General features: G+C 44.1%; 1 protein-coding gene across 1 annotated transcript; it reads right to left on the bottom strand.

The window, feature by feature from the left end:
- LOC121534472 (fibronectin type III domain-containing protein 7-like) lies at positions 1–24,656 on the bottom strand. The gene is made up of 17 exons (XM_045206060.1): positions 24,526–24,656; positions 24,114–24,368; positions 22,915–23,056; positions 22,405–22,450; positions 21,966–22,094; positions 13,829–14,086; positions 10,999–11,259; positions 9,717–9,974; positions 9,019–9,270; positions 7,101–7,355; positions 6,352–6,609; positions 5,639–5,899; positions 4,842–5,096; positions 3,963–4,220; positions 3,183–3,212; positions 2,191–2,224; positions 1–295 (listed from the first exon to the last, which is right to left on the bottom strand). Exons 1-16 carry the CDS (start codon positions 24,654–24,656, stop codon positions 2,193–2,195), a joined length of 3,081 nt encoding a protein of 1,026 aa, XP_045061995.1. The 3' UTR covers positions 1–295; positions 2,191–2,192.
- Between the last annotated feature and the right edge of the window lie 1,816 nt (positions 24,657–26,472).

Below are 26,472 nucleotides of genomic sequence, written 5' to 3'. Positions count from 1 at the left end.
GTTTTGATTGTAGAGATTAGAATGTATAATTCACAAGCTTGCATGTCTCTTTACAGTCATATAAAATGGCATCAAGTCTTTTTCAGGTATACACTGAAGATAACACACCTTTAATAATTAACTTAATGATGGTTTGACATTAGGACACATGTTGATCCCAAAAAGCATAGATAGATGAAGTTAGAATCAAAGGAGAGGTACTGAATAAAAAGAGTGACATTTCAGCTGATTTCTTGACAGACGTGACAGACGTTGATATTAGTGGATGCAATTTCGTGTCTTTCCAGGGGATTACCTGCAATACAAGACCCAGAGCAGAGGGACAGATGTAGAACATTAGAGTTGGTGTTTATGTGCTGCTGTTGTTCAAGCCTCTTGTCTGTACGGAATGTCAGTCACTCTGCTGTCAAGGTTTCTTCCTGTTTTCCCTGTTCTTCTTCTAAGTTTTTCATTACCACTATCTAAACAGATGTGGATGATTTGATTACTGCCAGCCTTGATTAGATTGTGCCAGGCAGTGTGGGCAGGATTGAAATCAAAACCTAACCCTCATGTAAGTTGTGACATCTTCAGTTACACAAATCTCACAAAAATCTGTTTTGGAATACTGACTTTATGACCAGAATTATCCTATTTACACTTTGTAGTCAATTTTGACACTAGAATAAATGTTTCCGACTCATATCGATGCCACATAGGCCGTTTTCAACCAGAGAAGTTGGTTGTTCGGTTCAGTCGCTCTTTAATGCAAGAGGCCCTCGGTCCGGTTCCTCACGTTTCCAACACGTTTTCCATCCAGGTCGCAGACCTCTGACTGCGTTATTCAAGCATTTTTAGCTACACCTCTCTGACATCTCTCTCATATCTCTATTATCTATGACACTCCTTCCTTTCTCCTCCTTCCTTCTCTCCATGTTTAATGGACAGATCTACAGTACATCACAGGATTCCCTACAGTAAACATGTCATTCACCTGTCTGTCCCAAGAGTACAGTACCCGTCTCACCTCTAAGAATACTGTATCACCTCTTCTAAGAATACTGCATCACCTCTTCTAAGAATACTGCATCACCTCTTCTAAGAATACTGCATCACCTCTTCTAAGAATACTGCATCACCTCTTCTAAGAATACTGTCTCACCTCTTCTAAGAATACTGTATCACCTCTTCTAAGAATACTGTATCACCTCTTCTAAGAATACTGTCTCACCTCTAAGAATACTGTCTCACCTCTTCTAAGAATACTGTCTCACCTCTTCTAAGAATACTGTATCATCTCTTCTAAGAATACTGTATCACCTCTTCTAAGAATACTGTATCACCTCTTCTAAGAATACTGTCTCACCTCTTTTAGGAATACTGTCTCACCTCTTCTAAGAATACTGTCTCACCTCTAAGAATACTGTATCACCTCTTCTAAGAATACTGTCTCACCTCTTCTAAGAATACTGTCTCACCTCTAAGAATACTCTCACCTCTAAGAATACTGTCTCACCTCTAAGAATACTGTATCACCTCTTCTAAGAATACTGTCTCACCTCTAAGAATACTGTCTCACCTCTTCTAAGAATGCCTGTCTGACCTGTCCTCTCAGTCTGTTGTTCCACTGGGACATTGACCTTTCTATACAAAGAGGTCTGGTCTTATAAAATAATTAATTTGGTGTGTGCTTATATTTGTCCTAATTTCAGTGTGTATTAAGACGCATTTCTGAATTGGAAAAGTGTTTTTATGATTATCCCAACTCTCCCTCGGATAGTGGGGTCATGACCAACCATTATCAACGGCAACCCTGGAGCAAGTAAGGTTAAGTGCCTTGCTCAAGGGCACATCGACAGATTTTTCACCTTGTCAGCTCAGGGATTCGAACTTACAACCTTTCGGTTACTAGCCCAACGCTCTAACCGCTAGACTATCTGCCTCTGTTATTGTTGTTGCCAACCTCATATAGACTGATGCAATTTATGGATGCTTATGAAGTTACGCGATACTCTTTATGACGTGCGGTAACACAAAGGACAGGTCTTGTGTAAGCACCTTTCTTCTGCTTCTTTCATAATTTGATGTAGTAGATGATGCTGTATAAAGTATGACACAATGAACGTTTCAAAAGTTTACACAGTTTATGTTCAGTTCATGTTTTTTTTTACAGCGATGTTGATGATTTTGTTATACACAATTTTAACTCACCTCTAATCGACACTTCTCTTTCCCCGATAGATCACTAGAAAGAAGAGAAAGATAAAGTTCAACATGCACTCTACAAATTAGGTGTTCTACCTTTGGGTTCTTGGCACTGAAAAATGCCCCCAAAAGGTACTTCCAAGAACCCCATAGGAGGTGGGATTCATCGAGGAACCTCCTTAGTTCTTGGGGGTTCTTGCAGGAACCTAACTGCCCAACTGAAAAATGTGGATTTGAATTTGAGAAAACAGCAGGTGCAAGCACATAACTGAACATTTTTAAGATCCCCTTAATTTAAGGTAAGGTTTCTCCCTTGAATGATCTAAATTGATATTGTTTTATAATAATAATATGCCATTAAGCAGACGCTTTTATCCAAAGCGACTTACAGTCATGCGTGCATAATTTTTTTTGTGTATGGGTGGTCCCGGGGATCGAACCCACTACCTTTGCGTTACAAGCACCGTGCTCTACCAGCTGAGCTACAGAGGACCATATGATGATACCATCTATCTTTTCATATTTGTGCAAATGGCTGTGTTGTTTGGCATTTACTCCCTTTAAAAATTCTGTGTAAAACAGAAATGGACACAATTCAATGGATGTCAATCAACAAAGAGGTAAGAATATGTTGAGGGCTATAGCTGCATTGGGCGCAGATGACTGAACGGCCCGCTAATTAGTGTGTGTCTGCAGGTATACAGACGAGGACGCACATAAAGGTATGTACAATTGGTTTTGGTTTGTCGCATAATGTTATGCAGATCACATGTAGATGAACATTGGAGATGAACCCCAAAAGGTTATTTGAGGAACAATTAAAGGGGGTTCTTTGAAGAACTTATAGAGGTTCCGCCACAGTTTCAATTTGAAGAACCCCTAAAAGAGCTTCCAGGAACCTATTCTTTTTAGAGTGTATTGGGTAGGATATACAATGTCAGTAAAGTATGCTAGCTGAGTTTCCCGGTGAAGTTTACTAGTGGACGCCGGACACTTACCCATTCCTACATTGCTTCCGGAGCAGGACACTGTAAGAGAATGAGAACAATGCCATTAGACACAAACTCACTGTAGACATTCCCAGTTTGATCTACCACATAATCTATTTATCTGCTAAGTAATTAAGTAAATAACTAATCAACTAACCACCTAACTAACCAACTAATCAACTAACCAACTACTAACTAACTAACTAACTAACTAACTAACTAACTAACTAACTAACTAACTAACTAACTAACTAACTAACTAACTAACAAACTACTAACGAACGAACAAACAAACAAACAAAGTAAATAACTAATCAACTAATCACCTAACTAACAACTAATCAACTAACCAACTACTAACTAACTAACTAACTAATTAACCAACTAACTAACCAACTAACTAGCTATGAACTACAAACGAACTAACCACTAACTAACTACTAACTACTAACTAAATAACTAACTACAAGCTAACCACTAACAAACTACTAACCATCTAAATAACGACTGACTAACAAACTAACTAACTACTAGCTACTAACTAACTACTAACTACTAACTAACTACTAACTACTAACTACTAACTAACTAACTAACTAACTAACAAACTAACTAACTAACTAACTAACTAACTAACTAACTAACTACTAACTACTAACTACTAACTAGCTAACTAATTACTAGCTACTAACTTACTAACTAACTAACTAACTACTAACTAACTAAATAACAATTAACTAACTAACTACTAACTACTAACTAACTAACTAACTACACACACTCACTCACCAGAGTAGATCCTGCGGGGACAGAATGTGACTTTGCTCCCGTCCTGATTGACAGGTGCCACCACCATGGTGTAGATGTCCCCACATATGACATTCGTCACTTCACAGGAGCTGCTGAGGGGCGAGGGGACGCAGGTGTGATTGGTGCCTGTCCCAATCAGGTCCACCGTGTGGTTCTGGGGGCCCGAGGAGCGCCAGTATGCCCTCAGAGAGTTGTTGGCCATCTGGTAGAGTTTGACACTCGATGGACAACAGGCGCCTGGGAGCAAAGATTGAAGATTTATATGACGTGGTCTTGAATGGACAGGATGCAAATTGGGGGAAAATATTGGTGTTTGTTGGTAATTTTTTTGCAGTTTGTTGAGTGAACAAGAATGTTGCGTGTGTTCATGCATGTATGTGTGTGTGGGTGTGTTTGTGTGTGTGTGTGTGTGTGTGTGTGTGTGTGTGTGTGTGTGCGTGTGTGTGGGTGTGTCTGTGTGTGTGTGTGTGTCTGAGTGTCTGTGTGTGTCTTTGTGTCTGTGTGTCTGTGTGTGTGTGTGTCTGTGTGTGTTTGTGTGTTTGTGTCAGTGTGTGTGTGTGTGTGTGTCTGTGTGTGTGTGTCTGTCTGTGTGTGTGTGTGTGTCTGTGTATGTGTGTGTGTTTGTCTGTGTGTGTGTTTGTGTGTGTGTGTCTGTGTGTCTGTGTGTCTGTGTGTGTCTGTGTGTCTGTGTGTCTGTGTGTGTCTCTGTGTGTTTGTGTGTGTCTCTGTGTGTTTGTGTGTGTCTCTGTGTGTTTGTGTGTGTGTGTGTGTGTGTGTGTGTGTGTGTGTGTGTGTGTGTGTGTGTGTGTGTGTGTGTGTGTGTGTGTGTGTGTGTGTGTGTAGCCTATGCGTACTAACTGGATGAGAAGCCATGATAGTTGCATTCTGCCTTGTGGCCTGTCCTGCTGATGGCCTCCATGCTCACGCTGTAGTTGGTACCGCAGGTGATGCATCCCATCAGGCAGTGTGTGTCCATGGTGTGGCACTTGGCGTGTCCCCGCGATGAAGTCAGCGCTGTGACATAGGAGCGCGCCCCTGTAGCGGGGGACCAGGTGACGTTGGTCATGGCCTGGGTCACCTGGTCTACTGTCAGGGTGGGGGGGCAGCAGGGACCTGGCGAGGGAACAGAACAGAACAGAGGCTTAGGTATCTGGTTAAAACTAGTGCACTGCATAGGGAATACAGTGTCATATGAGACAGCCCGAGAGTTATCTGTATATATATTGTCTGTATATCTATGGTCTGTATAATCTATGGTCTGTATATCTATGGTCTATATAGCAATGGTCTGTATATCTATGGTCTATATATCTATGGTATGTATATCTATGGTCTGTATAATCTATGGTCTGTATATCTATGGTCTGTATATCTATGGTCTGTATATCTATGGTCTGTATAATCTATGGTCTGTATAATCTATGGTCTGCATATCTATGGTCTGTATATCTATGGTCTATATATCTATGGTATGTATATCTATGGTCTGTATAATCTATGGTCTGTATATCTATGGTCTATATATCAATGGTCTGTATATCTATGGTTCAAATAACATCCTATTCCCCATATTGCACTACTTATGACCAAACAGGATGTCATTTTAGATTTGCCCTAACATACACATTCACTCTGTCATACAGGGTTTCCCGCACCTGTTTCCAGGGGCACGCTATAGCTGGGCAGGCTTGTCCCCACTGCTGTCCTGGCGTACGCTGTGACATCATAGGTGACTCCGCAGGGCAGCTGTGTGAGCTGGCAAGAGGTGGAGCGTGATTGACAGGTGAGTGTGTCTGTGTGGCTCACGGCTGTGACAGTGTAGGTGGTGTTGGGGGTGTTAGGGGCAGTATACAGGACACTGACACTCGAGGATGAGTTGTTCTGAGACACACTCAGGATCTCTGGAGAACAGGGAGCTAGAGGAGAGACGAGAGGTTAATGGACTGGTTGATTTGTTAATTGGTTGATTGGTTAATTTGTTGATAGGTTAATTGGGTGATTGGCTAATTAGTTGATTGGCTAAAGCTTATCCTTGTATTGTACACAGGAGTTTGGTTGCACCTTAATTGGGGAGAACAGGTGGTAATGGTAATGTGGTAATGGCTGGAGCAGAAAAAGTGGAATGGTATCAAACACATCAAATACATGGTTTCCATGGTTTCCATGTGTTTGATACCATTCCATTTGCTCCGTTTCAGACATTATTATGAGCCGTCCACCCCTCAGCAGTCTCCACTGGTCTTGTAATGGTAAAGTGAGATGCCGTATAGAATAAAGACAGTAAAGTTGAAGAAGAGCTGATCTCATTCTTAAAATAAAATGTTTTCTATGTCTATGTTTGTTCCTATTGTATTGATGTGTGTTTTACCTGTCTCATGTGTGTGAGGTTTGCAGGTGCGGTTGCAGCCTCGTATCTCGCTGCATGGTGTCACCACCACACTGTACTGTGTGTTACAGCGCAGGTCGGACAGAGCACACACAGGCGCTGTGTCCTTACAGTGGATGACATCATCAATCTCCTCCGCCGTCGTCTCGTATAGCTCCGCCCCCCGCACCGACAACCACATGATCTCCAGGGTCTCCGTGGAAACCAGTGCTATGGTAATATCCTCTGGGCAACAGGGAACTGGGGAGGAAGAAAAGAGAGATGAGTGACTTGACAAAGCTGTGTGTGTGTGTGTGTCTATGTGTGTGTGTGTGTGTGTATGTCTATGTGTGTGTGTATGTGTGTGTGTGTCTGTGTGTGTCTGTGTGTGTATGTGTGTCTGTGTGTGTATGTGTGTGTGTGTGTGTGTGTGTGTGTGTGTATGTGTGTGTGTGTGTCTATGTGTGTGTGTGTCTGTGTGTGTCTGTGTGTGTGTATGTGTGTGTGTCTGTGTGTGTGTGTGTGTGTGTGTGTGTGTCTGTGTGTCTGTGTGTTTGTGCGTGCGTGCGTGTGTGTGTGTGTGTGTGTGTCTAGTGTGTGTGTGTGTCTGTGTGTGTGTATGTGTGTGTGTCTGTGTGTGTGTGTGTGTGTGTGTGTGTGTCTGTGTGTCTGTGTGTCTGTGTGTTTGTGCGTGCGTGCGTGCGTGCGTGCGTGTGTGTGTGTGTGTGTGTGGACAGTATTATAACTCTTACCGGTCGTATAGTTGAACACTTCTCCCTGTGGACTGGAGCCAGCCAGGTTGTAGCTGAACATGGTGATGAGGTAGGTGTAGCCACACATGCAGTGGAAGTGACAGGTGGTGTCAGTTGTGTTACAACGCTCTTCAGACCCATCGTCTCTCTTGATAAAGGCAATGTAGTTCTCCACCAGGGGCATCTCAGTCCACGTTATCCAGCAGCTGCCCGCCTGGCGCTCCTCTACCCAGATACGCTCCAGAGGGCACGGGACTGACAGAGAGACACAAGAGCGATATACATATAATTCCAGACATGACTCTATATTATATAGACCTTATACCATAGTAATAAAATACATTACTATTGCACATTGATGACAGAGAGAGACAAGAGATATTAGCATAAAATTACATTACCTTATAATCGTAGTAATAACATTGGGGAATTATACAGAGTTCACCTCTGAAGGTCATCTTACATTGACCTCATACCATTGTAATAACACTGGAAAGACTTGTGTTAGTAGGGCTACAGTGTAGTGTTGCAAGTACATGCCAATACACTGTATCTGCCTGCCCACAAGGACATCTACAGCACCCTGTGTCACAGGAAGATCATCAAGGACCTCAGCCACCTGAGCCACAGCCAAGACAGTACAGGTGCATCAAAGCTGGGAACGAGAGACTGAGAAACAGCTTCTAACTCCAGGCAATCAGACTGTTAAATAGTCACCACTAGCCGGCCTCCGCCCTGTACCTTGCCCTGAACCTTAGTCACTGTTCTAGCCGGCCTCCGCCCTGTACCCTGCCCTGAACCTTAGTCACCACTAGCCTGCCTCCGCCCTGTACCCTGCCCTGAACCTTAGTCACCACTAGCCGGCCTCCGCCCAGTACCCTGCCCTGAACCTTAGTCACCACTAGCCGGCCTCCGCCCTGTACCCTGCCCTGAACCTTAGTCACCACTAGCCGGCCTCCGCCCTGTACCCTGCCCTGAACCTTAGTCACCACTAGCCTGCCTCCGCCCTGTACCCTGCCCTGAACCTTAGTCACCACTAGCCGGCCTCCGCCCTGTACCCTGCCCTGAACCTTAGTCACCACTAGCCGGCCTCCGCCCTGTACCCTGCCCTGAACCTTAGTCACCACTAGCCTGCCTCCGCCCTGTACCCTACCCTGAACCTTAGTCACCACTAGCCTGCCTCCGCCCTGTACCCTGCCCTGAACCTTAGTCACTGTTCTAGCCGGCCTCCGCCCTGTACCCTACCCTGAACCTTAGTCACCACTAGCCGGCCTCCGCCCAGTACCCTGCCCTGAACCTTAGTCACCACTAGCCTGCCTCCGCCCTGTACCCTACCCTGAACCTTAGTCACCACTAGCCGGCCTCCGCCCTGTACCCTACCCTGAACCTTAGTCACCACTAGCCTGCCTCCGCCCTGTACCCTACCCTGAACCTTAGTCACCACTAGCCGGCCTCCGCCCAGTACCCTGCCCTGAACCTTAGTCACCACTAGCCGGCCTCCGCCCAGTACCCTGCCCTGAACCTTAGTCACTGTTCTAGCCGGCTACCACCCGGTACTCTACCCAGCACCTTAGAGACTGCTACCCTATGTACATAGAGTCATTGAACACTGGTCACTTTAATAACGTTTTCATACTGTTTCACCCACTTTATATGGTGATACTGTATTCTTGTTATGGCTCATCCTATATAACCATTTTCTTTATTTTTCTGGATTATGAGTGTATTATTTTTATTGTTAGGTATTACTGCACATTTGGAGCTAGCATCACAAGTATTTTGCTGCACCTGTGATAACATCTGCAAATCTGTATACTCGACCAATAAACTTTTATTTGATTTATCGCTAGGATTTTGGTGTTAGGGGTCAGAGCTAGAGGTAAGAGGTCAAGGGTCAGGGGTCAGGGGGTAAACATACATGTGATGAATTCCTCAGGGTCAGAGGGGTTGCTGGGTCCAGCGCTGTTCTCGGCAGTAACAGTCACACTGTGGTTCTGACCGCAGCTCAGCGGGATGATGGTACAGAACATCTTTGAGGCAGAGCAGTTCTGACCAGTAGAAGTCCTGGCCAAGTAGACGTCTGCCCCACGCACCATCTGCCAGGAGACTGCCAACCCCACAGACCTGCTCTGGGTGAAGAACAGCTGGATGGCCTCAGGGCTGAGAGGACCTAGTGGGGACACAGAGAGACACATACAGTTATTCAAAGAACGACACAAAAAATACATTTACTGATATGAACATATTCACATAGACACACTCATCTAGATGGCATTTACAGTCATACCTGGGTTCTAATGAACTGTGCCTACCACTAGTGGACAGGCTATGACGGAAAATTGCACCAGCACCATAGCAGACTCCTCACACCAAGTGACTCTTCCAGGTTTTGACAATTTGAAGGACTGATTTTATATGCTGATTATGTGTTACATTATGTCTATTGTTCAGTACTGCGTCTCTACACACAAAGCATAAATAACTTTTCCCTTTCTGGCATCTTGCCAGGTCTCTCTCTCTCTCGGGAGATGTTGAAACTTCTCCTGAGAGGTTTTAATACAAGCTACAGTATATTAAGTTAATATTATTAACCAAACACCCAGTTGCTATGCTTACGGGTGATCTGACACACGGTGAGGTCGTCTCCGGGGCGACCGTCCAGGTCCCAGGCTGTGCCCTTGATGCAGTAGATGGTGCCAGGCTCCAGGTCATCAAAGGTCATGAAGGGGTCGCTGGTGTTGAGTTTGAGGCGAGAGTTGGAGCCCTCCCTGATGATGCAGAGGGTGTAGAGGACGGCGTGGTCGACCGGAGACCAGGTCACCAGGATGGTGTCATTACTGGGAGAGGTGGAGTTGAGCTGTGGGGCCATCACCACTGAAGAGGGGTAAGGGAGATAAAAGGTAGATTAATAAACTAATAGATGGATGTGATGAAAGGAGGCAGAGAGAGAGGCAGAGAGAGAGAGGCAGAGAGAGAGAGGCAGAGAGAGAGAGAGAGAGAGAGAGAGAGAGAGAGAGAGAGAGAGAGAGAGAGAGAGAATACTATCCTGTAAGGAAACAAACCTAGCCAAACAGAGAGTCTTCTTTTTTGTTTGCTAGTGAAACATAATCATTTTTCCTGTCCTTATGATACGTCCAGTTCTCCTTGGGGAGAGGAGAACCTAGTTCTCATGGTTTCCCTTTTCAAATTCTGATATGTTTTAAGGCTTAAATGGGGAGATACAGTTTCCACCCCAGGCACCCACTATGACAATAGAGCTGTGAAACTGCACTCCATTATGACTCTAGGTAGGAGATAGCAGCCCTTTGTCTTTCAGACAGTATGGAGAGGTAGCGTTTCAGTCATGATACAGTCATTACGGTCTTAAGTAAACAACTTTTAATTTCAGTTGAAGAGTGATTGAAAGTTGCGGGATAATTGTCCTTTTACTTTCTAATTATTGTAACAAACGTACTTTTTTTTTTTGTTAATCTGAACAGGTGTATGTGAACAGGTGTATAAACCTGGACAGGTGTATGTATCTAAACAGGTGTATGTGAACAGGTGTATGTATCTAAACAGGTGTATGTGAACAGGTGTATAAACCTGGACAGGTGTATGTCTCTAAACAGGTGTATGTGAACAGGTGTATAAACCTGGACAGGTGTATGTCTCTAAACAGGTGTATGTGAACAGGTGTATAAACCTGGACAGGTGTATGTCTCTAAACAGGTGTATGTGAACAGGTGTATAAACCTGGACAGGTGTATGTCTCTAAACAGGTGTATGTGAACAGGTGTATAAACCTGGACAGGTGTATGTCTCTAAACAGGTGTATGTGAACGGGTGTATAAACCTGGACAGGTGTATGTATCTAAACAGGTGTATGTGAACAGGTGTATGTATCTAAACCATCCACCTGTTCTGATCTGGACGGGTAATGAGGGCTGGCTGCGTCCCGCACTGTTGACAGACATGACGCTGAGGGTGTAGTCAGTGTATGGCTGCAGCTGCAGCACGGTGCCGGGGGAGCTGGTCACCATGGTCTCTGAGAAGAAGTCTCCCACCTCAGACTCGGCTCGCAGGATGTAGCCACTCGCCCCCATCACCTCACTGAACTGCACAGTGATGCTGTCGCTCTGCTTGGAGTAGGCCTGCTCAATGGTAGGTACCTCGGGGGCTGGTGGTCAGAGCAGAGCAGAACAGAGCATCATACACACACAGGGATACAGACATCATCATCATCCTAATTACCATCATCATCATCTCAGCCTCCAGTATCTATGCTGCAATAGTCTATGTGCCGGGGGGCTAGGGTCAGTCTGTTATATCTGGTGTTATTCTCCTGTCTTATCCAGTGTCCTGTGTGAATTTAAGTATGCTCCCTCTAATTCTCTCTCTCTCTCTCTCTCTCTCTCCCCTCCCGGAGCACCTGAGCCCTAGGACCATGCCTCAGGACTACCTGGCCTGATGACTCCTTGCTGTCCCCAGTCCACCTGGTCGTGCTGCTGCTCCAGTTTCAACTCTTCTGCCTGCGGCTATGGAACTCTGACCTATTCACTGGACGTGCTACCTTGTCTCATAGAGTGGGGGGAAAAGTATTTAGTCAGCCACCAATTGTTCAAGTTCTCCCACTTAAAAAGATGAGAGAGGCCTGTAATTTTCATCATAGGTACACATCAACTATGACAGACAAATTGAGAAAAAAAATTCCAGAAAATCACATTGTAGGATTTTTAATGAATTTATTTGCAAATTATGGTGGAAAATAAGTATTTGGTCACCTACAAACAAGCAAGATTTCTGGCTCTCACAGACCTGTAACTTCTTCTTTAAGAGGCTCCTCTGTCCTCCACTCCAAACTCCACTATGGCCAAGACCAAAGAGCTGTCAAAGGACACCAGAAACAAAATTGTAGACCTGCACCAGGCTGGGAAGACTGAATCTGCAATAGGTAAGCAGCTTGGTTTGAAGAAATCAACTGTGGGAGCAATTATTAGGAAATGGAAGACATGCAAGACCACTGATAATCTCCCTCGATCTGGGGCTCCACGCAAGATCTCACCCCGTGGGGTCAAAATGATCACAAGAACAGTGAGCAAAAATCCCAGAACCACACGGGGGGACCTAGTGACTGACCTGCAGAGAGCTGGGACCAAAGTAACAAAGCCTACCATCAGTAACACACTACGCCGCCAGGGACTCAAATCCTGCAGTGCCAGACGTGTCCCCCTGCTTAAGCCAGTACATGTCCAGGCCCGTCTGAAGTTTGCTAGAGTGCATTTGGATGATCCAGAAGAGGATTGGGAGAATGTCATACGGTCAGATGAAACCAAAATATAACTTTTTGGTAAAAACTCAACTCGTCGTGTTTGGAGGACAAAGAATGCTGAGTTGCATCCAAAGAACACCATACCTACTGTGAAGCATGGGGGTGGAAACATCATGCTTTGGGGCTGTTTTTCTGCAAAGGGACCAGGACAACTGATTCGTGTAAAGGAAAGAATGAATGGGGCCATGTATCGTGAGATTTTGAGTGAAAACCTCCTTCCATCAGCAAGGGCATTGAAGATGAAACGTGGCTGGGTCTTTCAGCATGACAATGATCCCAAACACACCGCCCGGGCAACGAAGGAGTGGCTTCGTAAGAAGCATTTCAAGGTCCTGGAGTGGCCTAGCCAGTCTCCAGATCTCAACCCCATAGAAAATCTTTGGAGGGGAGTTGAAAGTCTGTGTTGCCCAGCGACAGCCCCAAAACATCACTGCTCTAGAGGAGATCTGCATGGAGGAATGGGCCAAAATACCAGCAACAGTGTGTGAAAACCTTGTGAAGACTTACAGAAAACGTTTGACCTGTGTCATTGCCAACAAAGGGTATATAACAAAGAATTGAGAAACTTTTTTTATTGACCAAATACTTATTTTCCACCATAATTTGCAAATAAATTCATTAAAAATCCTACAATGTGAATGTGAATTTTTTCTCCATTTGTCTGTCATAGATGACATGTACCTATGATGAAAATTACAGGCCTCTCTCATCTTTTTAAGTGGGAGAACTTGCACAATTGGTGGCTGACTAAATACTTTTCCCCCCCACTGTACCTGCTGTTTTCAACTCTCTCTCTCTCTACCGCACCTGCTATTTCAACCTCTAAATGCCCGGCTATGAAAAGCCAAGTGACATTTACTCCTGATGTACTGACCTGTTGCAACCTCTACAACCACTGTGATTATTGTTTGACCCTGCTGGTCATTTATGAACGTTTGAACATCTTGGAGAAAAATCTGGCCTTAATGGCCATGTACTGTTATAATCTCCACCCTGCACAGCCAGAAGAGGACTGGTCACCTCTCAGAGCCTGAGGTTTCTTCCTAGGTTTCTGCCTTTCTAGGGAGTTTTTCCTAGCCACCGTGCTTCTACATCTGCATTGCTTGCTGTTTGGGGTTTTAGGCTGGGTTTCTGTATGGCACTTTGTGACATCTGCTGATGTAAAAAGGGCTTTATAAATACATTTGATTGATTGATTGATCATCATGATCATCACCATCATCATGATCATCATAACTATCATCATCATCATAATTATCATCATCATAATCATCATAATCATCACCATGATCATCATCATCATCGTCTTATTAAAATACCGTATTCAAAGCATTGAGAGAATAGTAGGCCTGCAATGCGTTATACATACTTCATAATATGTCCATTACGCACACACATGGCCATTATGCATGCATACCTGAGCTCCCCTCCAACTCTGCACTGCTCAGGACGTTGCCCGCTTTGTCCATGGCATCGACCCGCATAGTGTACACTGTATTGGCGGAGAGAGAGTTAACGGAGCCAATGACGGATTTCCCGCTGAACTGGGCGAAGGCGGACGGTTGAGGAGAGTTTTTTGGTGTGGCAGTGATTTTGTAGGAGCTGGCGCCAGAGTAACGACTCCATTGCACTGTCATACTTTTTGTGGTCACTTGGAACACGGATAATGTTATGTCTGCAAAGTTGTGAAAGAACAGAAATCATTAAATCAATTTTAGGCTTATTATTTGCATGTAGTTTATAATGGTGTAATAACAGTGAAATCAAAGAGAATGTTATTTTGTGCGTCTCACAAACAATTCTGTGGGAAAGTTCATTTTAAAAAGTTAATAAAGGGTTGTTTTAGTTACCTTTTTGCGCTCCACATATCTGAAAACCAAACACAAACGTCAATAGTTAGTTGGATAATCAAAAAAGCTGTTTTTGAAAAAAACGCTAACAGAAGCCATTTCAACGGTAGCAGTGGTAAATAATAATATTTACCACTGCTACCGTTGAAATGGTATATATATATATATATATATATATAATATTCTCCCTGCATGAGAGGCCGAGAGGCAGCACATTTTTTTCTTCACGCAACACAGATTTCAGGACAGGTCAGTGAGCTCAAGGTTTTCTTCTCCTCTCTGAATGAATTTGTCCATTGAGCCAAGGTCGGGCACTCGCTGAAAGCAGTGTTACTCAAAAGAACCCTCGTTCTTATTACTCAAACGTCTCTCTCTGTCTCTCTATGCATTTCTATAATCATACAATGTGCATGTTTTCAGATGGTTACAATGACACAGCAGAATAACAATATAATGTACAACCGCAATAATCAACACTAAGATTGTTTAAGCAACACATTATTTGTAGGTCTAATTAGTAAAGATCTGTTCTTACCTCAGATAAACTGATTAAAAGCAAAAGCTGTAACACTTTAAAATCAGTTGCTCCCATTCTTCCTGAAAAGCCTCTGCCTTGAGGCTAAAGATGTATAGTAGGCTAATGTTATTTCTGATTATGACTGCAGGGTAGTGTCAGGGGCTTAACTTTGACGTTTTTCGTTTTTTTATTTTTTTTTGGGGGGGTGAAACTACAAGTCTTTTATCGTTTCAGCGAATACCAAAGAGCCCAGTTGCGTGAGCACTCCCCCTGGCGGGGTGCCAGCAGGCCTATCAGAGAAGGAGGAGGAAGGATAGCCTACTCAACTGTAGTACTAGATGGAGACAGGTGTACTGTTACACTGTGTCCATGGTGCCCCATTAAAAGGCTACTGTCATTAGTCAACAACGGCAGTAAAGTAAATGTATGTATAATGGTTTAGCTATAGTGTTACAGTCATATGACAGGTGTGTTCATGTGTGCTATCTGTGTACTGCATGCTGTGTGTTGATGAGTTGAATATCTGGTTGTATAATGGTAACATGATGCTTGCATGGCTCTGCATTACGGTGGATAATGTCCTGTTGTGCTGGATCTACAGCACCTGCCTCTACACTCTTAGAAAAAAAGGTTCCAAAAGGGTTATTCGGCTGTCCCCATAGGATAACGCTTTTTGGTTCTAGGTAGAACACCTTTTTGGTTGAGGTAAAACTCTTTTGGGTTCCATATAGAACCCTCTGTGGAAAGGGTTCTACATGAAACCCCCAAAAGTGTTCCACGTGGAACCCAAAAGGGTCTACCTGGAACCAAAAGGGTTCTACCTGGAACCAAAAAGGGTTCTTCTAAGGGTTTTCCTATGGAGACAGCCAAAGAACCCTTTTAGGTTCTAAATAGCACCTTGTTTTTCTAAGAGTGTACAACCAAGGGTGTACAATAAACCAGAGATTCGTGCCAGTTATACTGTGTTGCTACGTGTTATTCTACACCTCCTGTGAGTATTACTTGAGAATGGTATGCTAGCTACAGCCCAATCTAGCCTACAAGCAAGCTAATAGCTCAAAATAACTCTACAGTAAAAGCAAGACACTAGGCTTTAGTTTAGCCTATACCAGGCCATTATAAGGGCTATGATTTATTTGTTTCACCAGATGGGTGGAGGCCAGCTACTCAGTTGCTTACTTAAGATAAACAGTTCTTCAAATCATTTGACAGGAATGTTGGGAATTCCTATAATTATCTCTCAAATGTAGGCCTTCATACCCTTTGAAACGGAGAGAAGCATATATCCTAAGGTGGTCACCTATAGCGCTGTTATTGTTGTGGCAAGACACAAAAACATAGCCACAAGACATGACTTCCTGTTCACTTTGTCCAATACAGTGTTTCATGACCTATTTCTTTCTGTATTGAGAGTTTTGTGGAAGGCACCTCTCATGGATGGACAGCCACTGGCCAGAGGGTTTTCCCCTAAAACACTGTCTCTTGAATGAAATGGAACTGACAGCTCATTTGACAGATCAATTTGTCAGATCAATTTGTCACTTTCCCTTAAATATGTCAAAGTAGGACCCAATCTATATAAATAGTCATGACAATACATGTTGTTAATGTATAGTATGTGGTCAGGGTGTAAGCCGAGGCGCCAAATATTTGGAGTTGACAAGAACACAAACAGATCTGGAACCAGGCTAGGAATATGTTGGGAACAACACCAACATTTAATTAGTTATTTAGCCTATATGCCACTTGATTTGATTGGTCACAGGCCTCAGTATCACCCATTATCTGACCCAGTAGGCTAACTTTGTTACTCACCACAGTCCACACCAGTACCAGTGTCCAAAACTATTTCCCCCTAGGTGACATTAATGTTCATCCTATCCTATTATCCTACCCTATTCATTCAAATCGAATACAAAGGGCCAATGACTGGTCTGGTCATAAAGGAAGTTATTAACCTCACAAGCTTCTCTATTTAGATGTGAAGAAACGTGAATACTACCAGTTGTTCCAAGTCATACAGTGCAGGTTAATTGTTTGGTACTGACAAAGACAACTATATACATGTGAAAGACACAGACACCTCTTTACATGTGAGATGCCTCTTTTTTTTTTTTTTTTTTTTACATGTAATTCAATGGTAGAGCTTGAACTGAACACTCCCTGTTCCCCAGTGACTATCTCTGTCATGCTTGGCTATCTGAGTCAGATCCTACAAGGCGTCTGGAAGAAACTTTTGGGTTGCCACACCAGTGGAACCTTTCTAGTTCAAAAAGGTTCCTTGAGGAACCGTTCTGAAAAGGGTCTATTCGAGGAACCCCTGTGTAAAGGTTCAAACTTATTGGAAGCGTGGCTTTCAGATAGATATTGTTGGCCACCCGTTAAAAAAACGTCCTTGAATATCTTTACATATTACATTTTTGAATATAATATTAATAATATTCACATTGCTGATTATCTATAGTAATAAAGTGGTAACTACTCCAACTTTCAGATTTGAGGACCTCATACACCTCTGTTAGCATCATTAAAGCTACAAAACTGTCAGTGTTCAACCTTAACATGTGATGACAATACAACAGAACATATGAACAGGAATGACATTTACTCTAACGGGTGGCCAAACAAAACATCTATCTTATTAAAGCCACACTCCTACTAAGCCACGCTTCCACTCCAGGGTTCCTCCAGGAACCCTTTGCTACGTCGAACCATTAAATGTTTCTCCAAGAACCCCTTAACTAATTGAAGGTGCAAATATGAACCATTGACTAGTCCCTACTAATTCTAAGCATGTACAGGTGTGGGTGTGTACATATAAAATCCCAAAGGATCACGCGTGAATAAGGCTTTTTGTGTGCTGAGGACAAAGAGAGAAATCTGAGCAAATTAAACTTTACAGCGATAGATCTGAAACTTGATCTAATTGTCATATTTCTATTGTTATGATTTATTACAGCCTTATCGGTGATTCCATCAAGATTAGAATTGTCCCTTTAGGGGAGACCTGTACCCCTGTCCATGGCACACAACTGATATTTGATGCTTCATTTACATTCTTTCTTTCCCTAGTTGTAGCTCTAGCTATAAATGACAGATTAATCCCAAGGCTTGGTGATGGAAAGTTGAGGTCATATAGATAGTTTTATAAATAGGGGAAACAGGACAGAAAATGTCCTTCCTTGTTTCAGCCAAACTAATACTATTGTCCACTATTCAAGGCGAGAGCATTAAGTTCCTGGTTCTTGATGTTTTTTTTATTGTCAGGAACCAGTGTTTTCCAGGAACCAACCGTGAAGTTGACCTGGACTGTGAAGTTCCAGGAACCAACCTGCGAACCTGTGTGTATTGGACAAATTGCAGACCACAGAGATCCTGCATGTAATTCCACCTCACTCAAATCGGCCAACAAAAGAAGAAAACAAATGTATGTTATATAATAACCTATCTTTCAGATAGGTTATTATATTAATAGATAGAGTATAGATTAACACCAGGGTAAGATAAGGGTCATTAGATGTATGCCTCAGAATGGGAGGTTATCAGACAGAGACATGATCACAATACATATAAATAAAAAATATGAGGGATACCATATGCCAGGGATCATCAACTACATTCAGTAACGGGCTGATATTTTCTTGAGTGGATGTTCAGGGGTCCGGAACATAATAAAAAATCATTTGTAGACTGGAAATTGACAGCAAGAAGCCCAAACAGATTTAATATTTGACTAAAACATCATCATTTTAAACCTTGCTTACATTTGTATACGACCACATATACAGTGGGGAGAACAAGTATTTGATACACTGACGATTTTGCAGGTTTTCCTACTTACGGAATCTAAAACAAAAATCCAGAAAATCACATTGTATGATTTTTAAGTAATTAATTTGCATTTTATTGCATGACATAAGTATTTGATCTCCAGACCTGAACCTAATAGAAAATCTTTGGAGGGAGCTGAAAGTCCGTATTGCCCAGCGACAGCCCCGAAACCTGAAGGATCTGGAGAAGGTCTGTATGGAGGAGTGGGCCAAAATCCCTGCTGCAGTGTGTGCAAACCTGGTCAGGACCTACAGGAAACGTATGATCTCTGTAATTGCAAACAAAGGTTTCTGTACCAAATATTAAGATCTGCTTTTCTGATGTATCAAATACTTATGTCATGCAATAAAATGCAAATGAATTACTTAAAAATCATACAATGTGATTTTCTGGATTTTTGTTTTAGATTCCGTCTCTCACAGTTGAAGTGTACCTATGATAAAAATTACAGACCTCTACAATGCTTTGTAAGTAGGAAAACCTGCAAAATCGGCAGTGTATCAAATACTTGTTCTCCCCACTGTATCTCTCTATTATGCATGGGAATACATTGGAACAGATTTCCAAAATTTCTATCACTTGGAGCTGATTTGCTGGTGTTTTTACAGTCTTTTTTGTCCAACAATAAAAATAATAAAAATAGAAAATTAGAAATATTTTTGTTCAGAAAACGTGGGAGGCCAAATAATTTCACTGGTGTTTCACCAGTTGGGGAATGCCACCATACGCTATCAGTACATATGTCATACGCACTTATCCAGAGAGACTTTCAGGAGCAATTAGAGTTAAGTGCCTTGCTCAAGGGTACATCAACAAATGTTTCACCTAGTCGACTTGGGGATTCAAAACAACAACCTTGCGGTAACTGGCCCAACACCCTTAACCACTGGGCTATCTCCAGCCCCATTGTATTGGTGTTATGGCTACTATAAGTTATATCTCCCTTTGCCCATTGAGAGTTCAACAAAACGGCTTATCTAGAAAAACTTCCTAAAGGACTTATTCAAGGCAGAAAGGAGTTGAAGCACTCATCCATGGGGGTTCATTCACATGCAGTTTGGCGGATTATTGTCAGGTGTGACTGTCACGTGTAAAGTGTAAAATGTGTAAAGTGTGCTATTGTGTGTTAGCACTACTGCTATGACAAGACATACACAAACACCAAGTACTGACCGGTGGCAGGGGACTGAAGAAGTTGGTGGTCCGTCCTCTTAGTTCAGGTTTGAATGTGGCTGCACAATATGTCCTTAAAGTTGTACGTGTGTGTGTTTGATTGTGTAGGGATCAGGTTTAACACTGTGGGGGTACAGCACTTAGATTTCCACTTGCACTAGTTTCCGCTCCTTTATGTGGATGTCACGGTGGACCATGGTCCACCCCCCCAGAGGTGCCAGTACACAGCCCAGAGAGGGAGCAGAATGGTAGATACAGTAGGTGGCTTCGCTGGAGGACATCCAACTAGCGAAATCAAGGCATTAACAGACACCTCAAGGCCACAGGGCAGTTTCACACCTCTGGGAGGACACATGGACAGTATCAGTGTGATAGCTGTGAAAGTGACGTTTTATGGATCAGGGGTTGACCCGGAGCTGATCTGGCCACCACTGGTTTTGACCTGCCATACAGTATTTTTGATGTGTGTGTTTGGTGGATGTGAGTTGAATCTAACAGTTTTTTGTTTTGTTTTTATCATACTAACATTATCTACTTTACAGTAGGGTCAAATAAATTACTTCTCTGTCAAATTTACATTTGTGGTTTACACATGAACAGCAATCCTAACCCACCCTAACTGACCTCCTTACCTACTAATGAGAGATACATAAAATGACCACAGGGCATGAAAGGATCCCAAGCCCCCAGGAAAAGGAACTGCTTTGTGTTGTTTAAGATCATATCTAAGAGAAGGGGTGTGTGTTTATGTGTGTAGGCCAATGTGTGTGTATGTGAGTTAGGTTTAGGGAAATCCCCTGTATCAAAACATTTTTTGGACGGGACGGTTAGGCATGTTGCCTGGATACTTCTCCTCAGACACCCATAAGAGAACAACAGGGAAACAGAATATTCTACAACAAAACACACAACTTGGCACCAGGCTGGGACACAGCGAGTGGAACACAAAGATGTCTGATAGAAACTCAATAAGCGACGGTTTTGTCTGCGGTATCCACAGGACGAAGGGACTGGGCAGGAGGGTGTCAGGTGAACAAATTCTAGCTAAGAGAACAAAAGTCGATATCCATTCTCATAAAGAAGTGAAGGGGCTTTTCTGTAATGTCATATTCCAAATCTGGCTTAGTTTTTAATCAACATAATCTCGGTCCTTCTGTGTTGGGGAATGGTGGACGGACAGTTGGCTGGGTAGCACTAGAACAATGTGATAGGGATGTTCTGCGGCCATAGGTTGAGGTGGCTGAATGATAGTGGTAGTAATAGTAGTAGTACTGAGGTAGTTGTTGTTACCAAGCCAACGGTTACATAGTTATATAGTTAGGGTAGACTCCTGTGTGAGCAGCGCTGGTGCCCCCTCTTTTAAAACATATGACATTTACAAAATAACTAATGGCACCAAATGGTTACTAAAAATTGAATTCAAAATAAATGATCAGATTCTGTGAAATTTCTCAAATACAACAATTTTCTAAAAACTTTAACATTGGGAAAGCATGTTTTCCTCACTAAAATACATTCAACGTTTTTCAAATTGTAAACTGATGGTGTAATGAGGGTTAGCTTTGGGTTGGAAGTTGCCTTAGCTCCAGTCCATGGCTAGCTGTATTAGAGCTAGTATTATAGTATTAACAAATGTACCAAATATCCCTCCTAAATTTACTGGTTAGCTGATCCTGTTGCAGCCCTATAGTAGCAGCAGTATCTCAGGTGTGTCAGTCGGGGTGTTATTACCAGCCAGTGTTGTTCCTTCCCGTCAGTGGGTGAAGGCCGTATTACTTCCTGTACAGCTCAGCCTCGGCCAGGTCAGCTGACAGGCTTTTGGCCATCTTTCAGTAGTCCTCTTCATACTGTGGTCTGCCTCGATAGCCCTGCCCAATGTCCTGTTGATGTTACACTTCTATCTCACAGTATCCTACTTAGGTTTTATTTACATACAAAAGGCATAGAAAACGATAATGACATGACAATAACCTACAAATAGTTATTTGGTTCCTTTAGGATTACAATTCTTTGTATAATTCATTGACATAACCATTACAGTACGGGTATGAGCTGTGTTAAATTCGTACGTGTTTACAGAACCCCTTGTTACCTCATAATACCTCAGTAAATACCAGGTAAAACATGATTGGCACCGATTGATGTTGAAAGAATGTTCTCCTATCTCCATGTGGCAGCCTCACCTTGTTGGCCCTGTGCCTGCTTGCTCTGCCTCCGGTCCTGGGGGGGGGAGAGCTGGGGGGGGAAGTTACCGCTGGACAGTAGAGCTGAGTCTGACTGGGTGGAGCTCCTCCCGTGGTGTGAGACAGAAACTGTGAGACCACGGAAGAGAGCGAGAGAGAGAGAGAGAGAGAGAGAGAGAGAGAGAGAGAGAGTTTTGTTTACTATCTACTTCACTTGCTTTGGCAATGTTAACACACGTTTCCCATGCCAATAAAGCCCTTAAATTGAAATTGAATTGAATTGAGAGAGAGCATCAGTAGAATAGTCCCTGGGTAGGTTGCATCTAAGCTGTTCTTCTGTTTGGTCTTTGCTGATTAAGGTTCACGCAATATGGAGGATAAATATGGATTCAAATAAGGCAAATAGACGATGGTATTAAAAGCTGAAACCATATCTTACCCAGCGGGTAATCTACAGGAGGAGCCGATGATGGCTTCTGTAGAGGCTGAGAGGAGACAGGATACCTGCCCTTAGAGTAGACATTCTACACCTGGTGCTGCTACAATGACGAAAGTCAGAACGGAAACAAGACAGCATCAACATCACATCCCCAATGAATCTGTTACAGCTGCAACATGGAACCCGACCAAATTCACATAGAAATGTGTGTTATAGATATGTCATTCCCAATGAAAGCAAGTCTAAGAAGCGGTAGATATATTCTATGTGCGCTATTTCTATGCTTCCCGTTCTTAAGTTTTGTTTTTGTGTCTTTTATTTTCGGTTTTGTACACCAGCTTCAAACAGCTGAAAAGACGAAGTACTAAGTATACTGAAATTAAGCAAAGTATTAGAATTTTAGCAACAAGGAAATGGTGGAGCGATTTCTGCATAGTGCAGCTTTAAATTGTGACGTGATAATGAAACGAATAAAGTAGTCATGATGAGACCCAGTCATGACAGTGTCACATGGACAGGAGTGGGCTGGTTGCTGGTCCTTCCCTGGAGATCTGGGGTTCTTGTATGAGTGCCGGAGTGCCGGAGGACCGGAGGGCCGGAGGACTGGAGGGCCAGAGGACTGGAGTCTCCAGAGAACAGTTCTCCTCTGATGCTAAGAGGGATGGAGAAACACACACAACTACCTTAAGGACCACCAAAGACAACTTTAAGGCAAATTCTGCAAGCTGAAGGGCCAAAATCTGACTAAACAACTGATTTTATCCTTTGATAAACATATTTACGTTTTAGTCATTTAGCAGATGCTCTTATCCAGAGCAATTTACAGTAGTGAGGGCATACATTCTCATACTGGTCCCCAGTGGGAATTGAACCCACAACCCTGGCATCGCAAGCCCCATGCTCTACCAACTGAGCCACAAAGGATGTAAAAATCACTCTTGTTTTTCCAACAGTTCCCTGTATTTTACACCCATTAGGAGAAAGTCAATACCAGGACTACCAACCTGTATTGGAGTGTTTTTTGCTCTGGGTTTTCCCTGGTCTGTCCGAGCAGGAGTAGGGCTTGCTACTCCCTCTCCTGCCACCTAGTGGTGTACTGTAGAATGGCAGCATGTTCCCAGAGCGGTCTGACTCCACACTGTCTATACCTGGAAAAAAGGCCCATACACAGGCCAGGGAATTGTAACTTCGTACACAATGAAATTGACAATTAAACACAACATTACATTTACAATAATCTCTGGTGGGCAGACTACGTAAACATAAATGGTACCATAGATCCGTTTTTATATTACTGTCATCGATTGATAATGAGCAGCAATAGTTCCGGTGCTTGGGTTTGTCGTCACTGGTTATTTGGACAAATCATGATTTCGGAGCTGTTAGCATCTTTCGAATTTCAGAAGGGGAGGGGACATTTGGCCCATACACTTGCCCATAACTTACAAAGAGAGAGAGGGTGGAGCACCTCATTCTATCGTCTCTTCATCTCTTCTCGTAACATGTATGGACCAAGAACTTAATTGAGCATCTGACCAATAACGCAAAACTTTAGTTTAGATTACATTTACAATGACTAACATTATATGCTAATATAAGCAATATCTCAATTACATGCTAACTGAAATGCTACTAAATTACACATTGGCACATGCAGGCATCAACAAATTGGTTTTGAAGGCATAATGGTGGACAGTCGTGTAGAGTACCTTTGCTCTTGCTGTGGTCCGTGTCTGAGGAGATCCAGTCTTCTTTCTTGGAGTTGGTGTTGGTCAGACTGTCTGCTCCCTGTGGGACTGTGGGATGTCCTGGGCCTGGTCTTGAGCATCTTGTCCTGTCTGTCCTGTCTGTATCTGGAGGTCAAGTAGTCCATCCTCTGGGAGAGGTGAGGCAGCTGGACCAGACCTACCTCCAGGTCTCTCCTCAGCTGGGACACCTCCGACTGCAGGGCCTGCATCACCTCACTGGAGAGACACAGCGAGAGAGAGGTTGGTCAGCTGAAAAACATTAGGGTTTTGGCCACTATGATGTAAGCCCTATTACCTGGTAGCCTGACCTGGTTACCGATTTCATATGGTAAAGTTTACTCTTGAATTGAATACTCAGTGCTTTTAGACTAACCTGTAACAGGAGCAGATGTGGGCATGTCCATGGCGTGACCATGGTGATGCCGTGCATGGGCTGTGATTGGTCAGTGGGGCCGTGGTGACTGAGCTGACTGGGAGTGTGGGAGTCACCCTCTGTGTGTACATTAGGGCATTTAGGTCAGTGTTTGCCCAGCTGTACTGCCTCTACTGGAATACATCAACACTTCCACTACAACCACAGCGGAAGCTGTGTGAATCCTCACCCCTCACCATGCAGTCTAGCAGGTACACTCTGAATAGGTCTGGTCAGCCAGTGGTCCACTGCAGTCCTGCACAACTAAAGAGGCATCTGCAGGCTGGGTCTCCTCTCTCCAATATCCCCAGCCGCATGGACCATTGTCTGCAGGTTGGAGCAGGAGCCTTCACTGTCACTCATACTCACAGGACTGGCGGTCCCATCACACTGGAGCAGGAGCCTTCACTGTCACTCACAGGACTGGCGGTCCCATCACACTGGAGCAGGAGCCTTCACTGTCACTCACAGGACTGGCGGTCCCATCACACTGGAGCAGGAGCCTTCACTGTCACTCACAGGACTGGCGGTCCCATCACACTGGAGCAGGAGCCTTCACTGTCACTCACAGGACTGCCGGTCCCATCACACTGGAGCAGGAGCCTTCACTGTCACTCACAGGACTGGCGGTCCCATCACACTGGAGCAGGAGCCTTCACTGTCACTCACAGGACTGGCGGTCCCATCACACTGGAGCAGGAGCCTTCACTGTCACTCACAGGACTGGCGGTCCCATCACACTGGAGCAGGAGCCTTCACTGTCACTCACAGGACTGGCGGTCCCATCACACTGGAGCAGGAGCCTTCACTGTCACTCACAGGACTGGCGGTCGCATCACACTGGAGCAGGAGCCTTCACTGTCACTCACAGGACTGGCGGTCGCATCACACTGGAGCAGGAGCCTTCACTGTCACTCACAGGACTGGCGGTCCCATCACACTGGAACTGGAGCCTTCACTGTCACTCACAGGACTGGCGGTCCCATCACACTGGAGCAGGAGCCTTCACTGTCACTCACAGGACTGGCGGTCCCATCACACTGGAACTGGAGCCTTCACTGTCACTCACAGGACTGGCGGTCCCATCACACTGGAGCAGGAGCCTTCACTGTCACTCACAGGACTGGCGGTCCCATCACACTGGAGCAGGAGCCTTCACTGTCACTCACAGGACTGGCGGTCCCATCACACTGGAGCAGGAGCCTTCACTGTCACTCACAGGACTGGCGGTCCCATCACACTGGAGCAGGAGCCTTCACTGTCACTCACAGGACTGGCGGTCCCATCACACTGGAGCAGGAGCCTTCACTGTCACTCACAGGACTGGCGGTCCCATCACACTGGAGCAGGAGCCTTCACTGTCACTCACAGGACTGCCGGTCCCATCACACTGGAGCAGGAGCCTTCACTGTCACTCACAGGACTGCCGGTCCCATCACACTGGAGCAGGAGCCTTCACTGTCACTCACAGGACTGCCGGTCCCATCACACTGGAGCAGGAGCCTTCACTGTCACTCACAGGACTGGCGGTCCCATCACACTGGAGCAGGAGCCTTCACTGTCACTCACAGGACTGGCGGTCGCATCACACTGGAGCAGGAGCCTGAGGATGGGTGATAAAAACAATAACATGAATTTCACCCAGTTGAATTATTAACACATTCCTGTCCACTCAGATAGCTTGTCTCACTCCAGGTATGCATGTACCTGGACCTTTCTGTATCAAGTTTTGGTTGGGAAAGTCCTGTGGCTGGACGACTCAAATCAGAGCTCCCAAACCCACTGTCTGTTTCAGGAGTCACCATCCTCTACATCCCAGAAAGAACCCCAAACATCAGCGTCACTTCCAACACTCAGGAAGTAGTAAGCTGTATTACCTATAGTACAGCCATCTGTGCCAGTTAGGGA

Source organism: Coregonus clupeaformis, chromosome 21 (genome assembly GCF_020615455.1).
Source record: "Coregonus clupeaformis isolate EN_2021a chromosome 21, ASM2061545v1, whole genome shotgun sequence".
Lineage (NCBI taxonomy): Eukaryota > Metazoa > Chordata > Actinopteri > Salmoniformes > Salmonidae > Coregonus > Coregonus clupeaformis.
The sequence above is the reverse complement of the archived record's forward strand: the minus strand, read 5'-3'. Positions and strand labels throughout refer to the sequence as shown.

Coding starts and splice junctions, on each gene's coding strand:
- LOC121534472 (XM_045206060.1), bottom strand. CDS start 24,656: ATGTACACACAGAGGGTGACTCCCACACTCCCAGTCAGCTCAGTCACC. Junction 7,356..9,018: donor CCCTGAGGAATTCATCACAT/GTATGTTTACCC, acceptor TCTCTCTGTCAG/TCCCGTGCCCTCTGGAGCGT. Junction 2,225..3,182: donor CGGAAGCAATGTAGGAATGG/GTAAGTGTCCGG, acceptor TCTTCTTTCTAG/TGATCTATCGGGGAAAGAGA.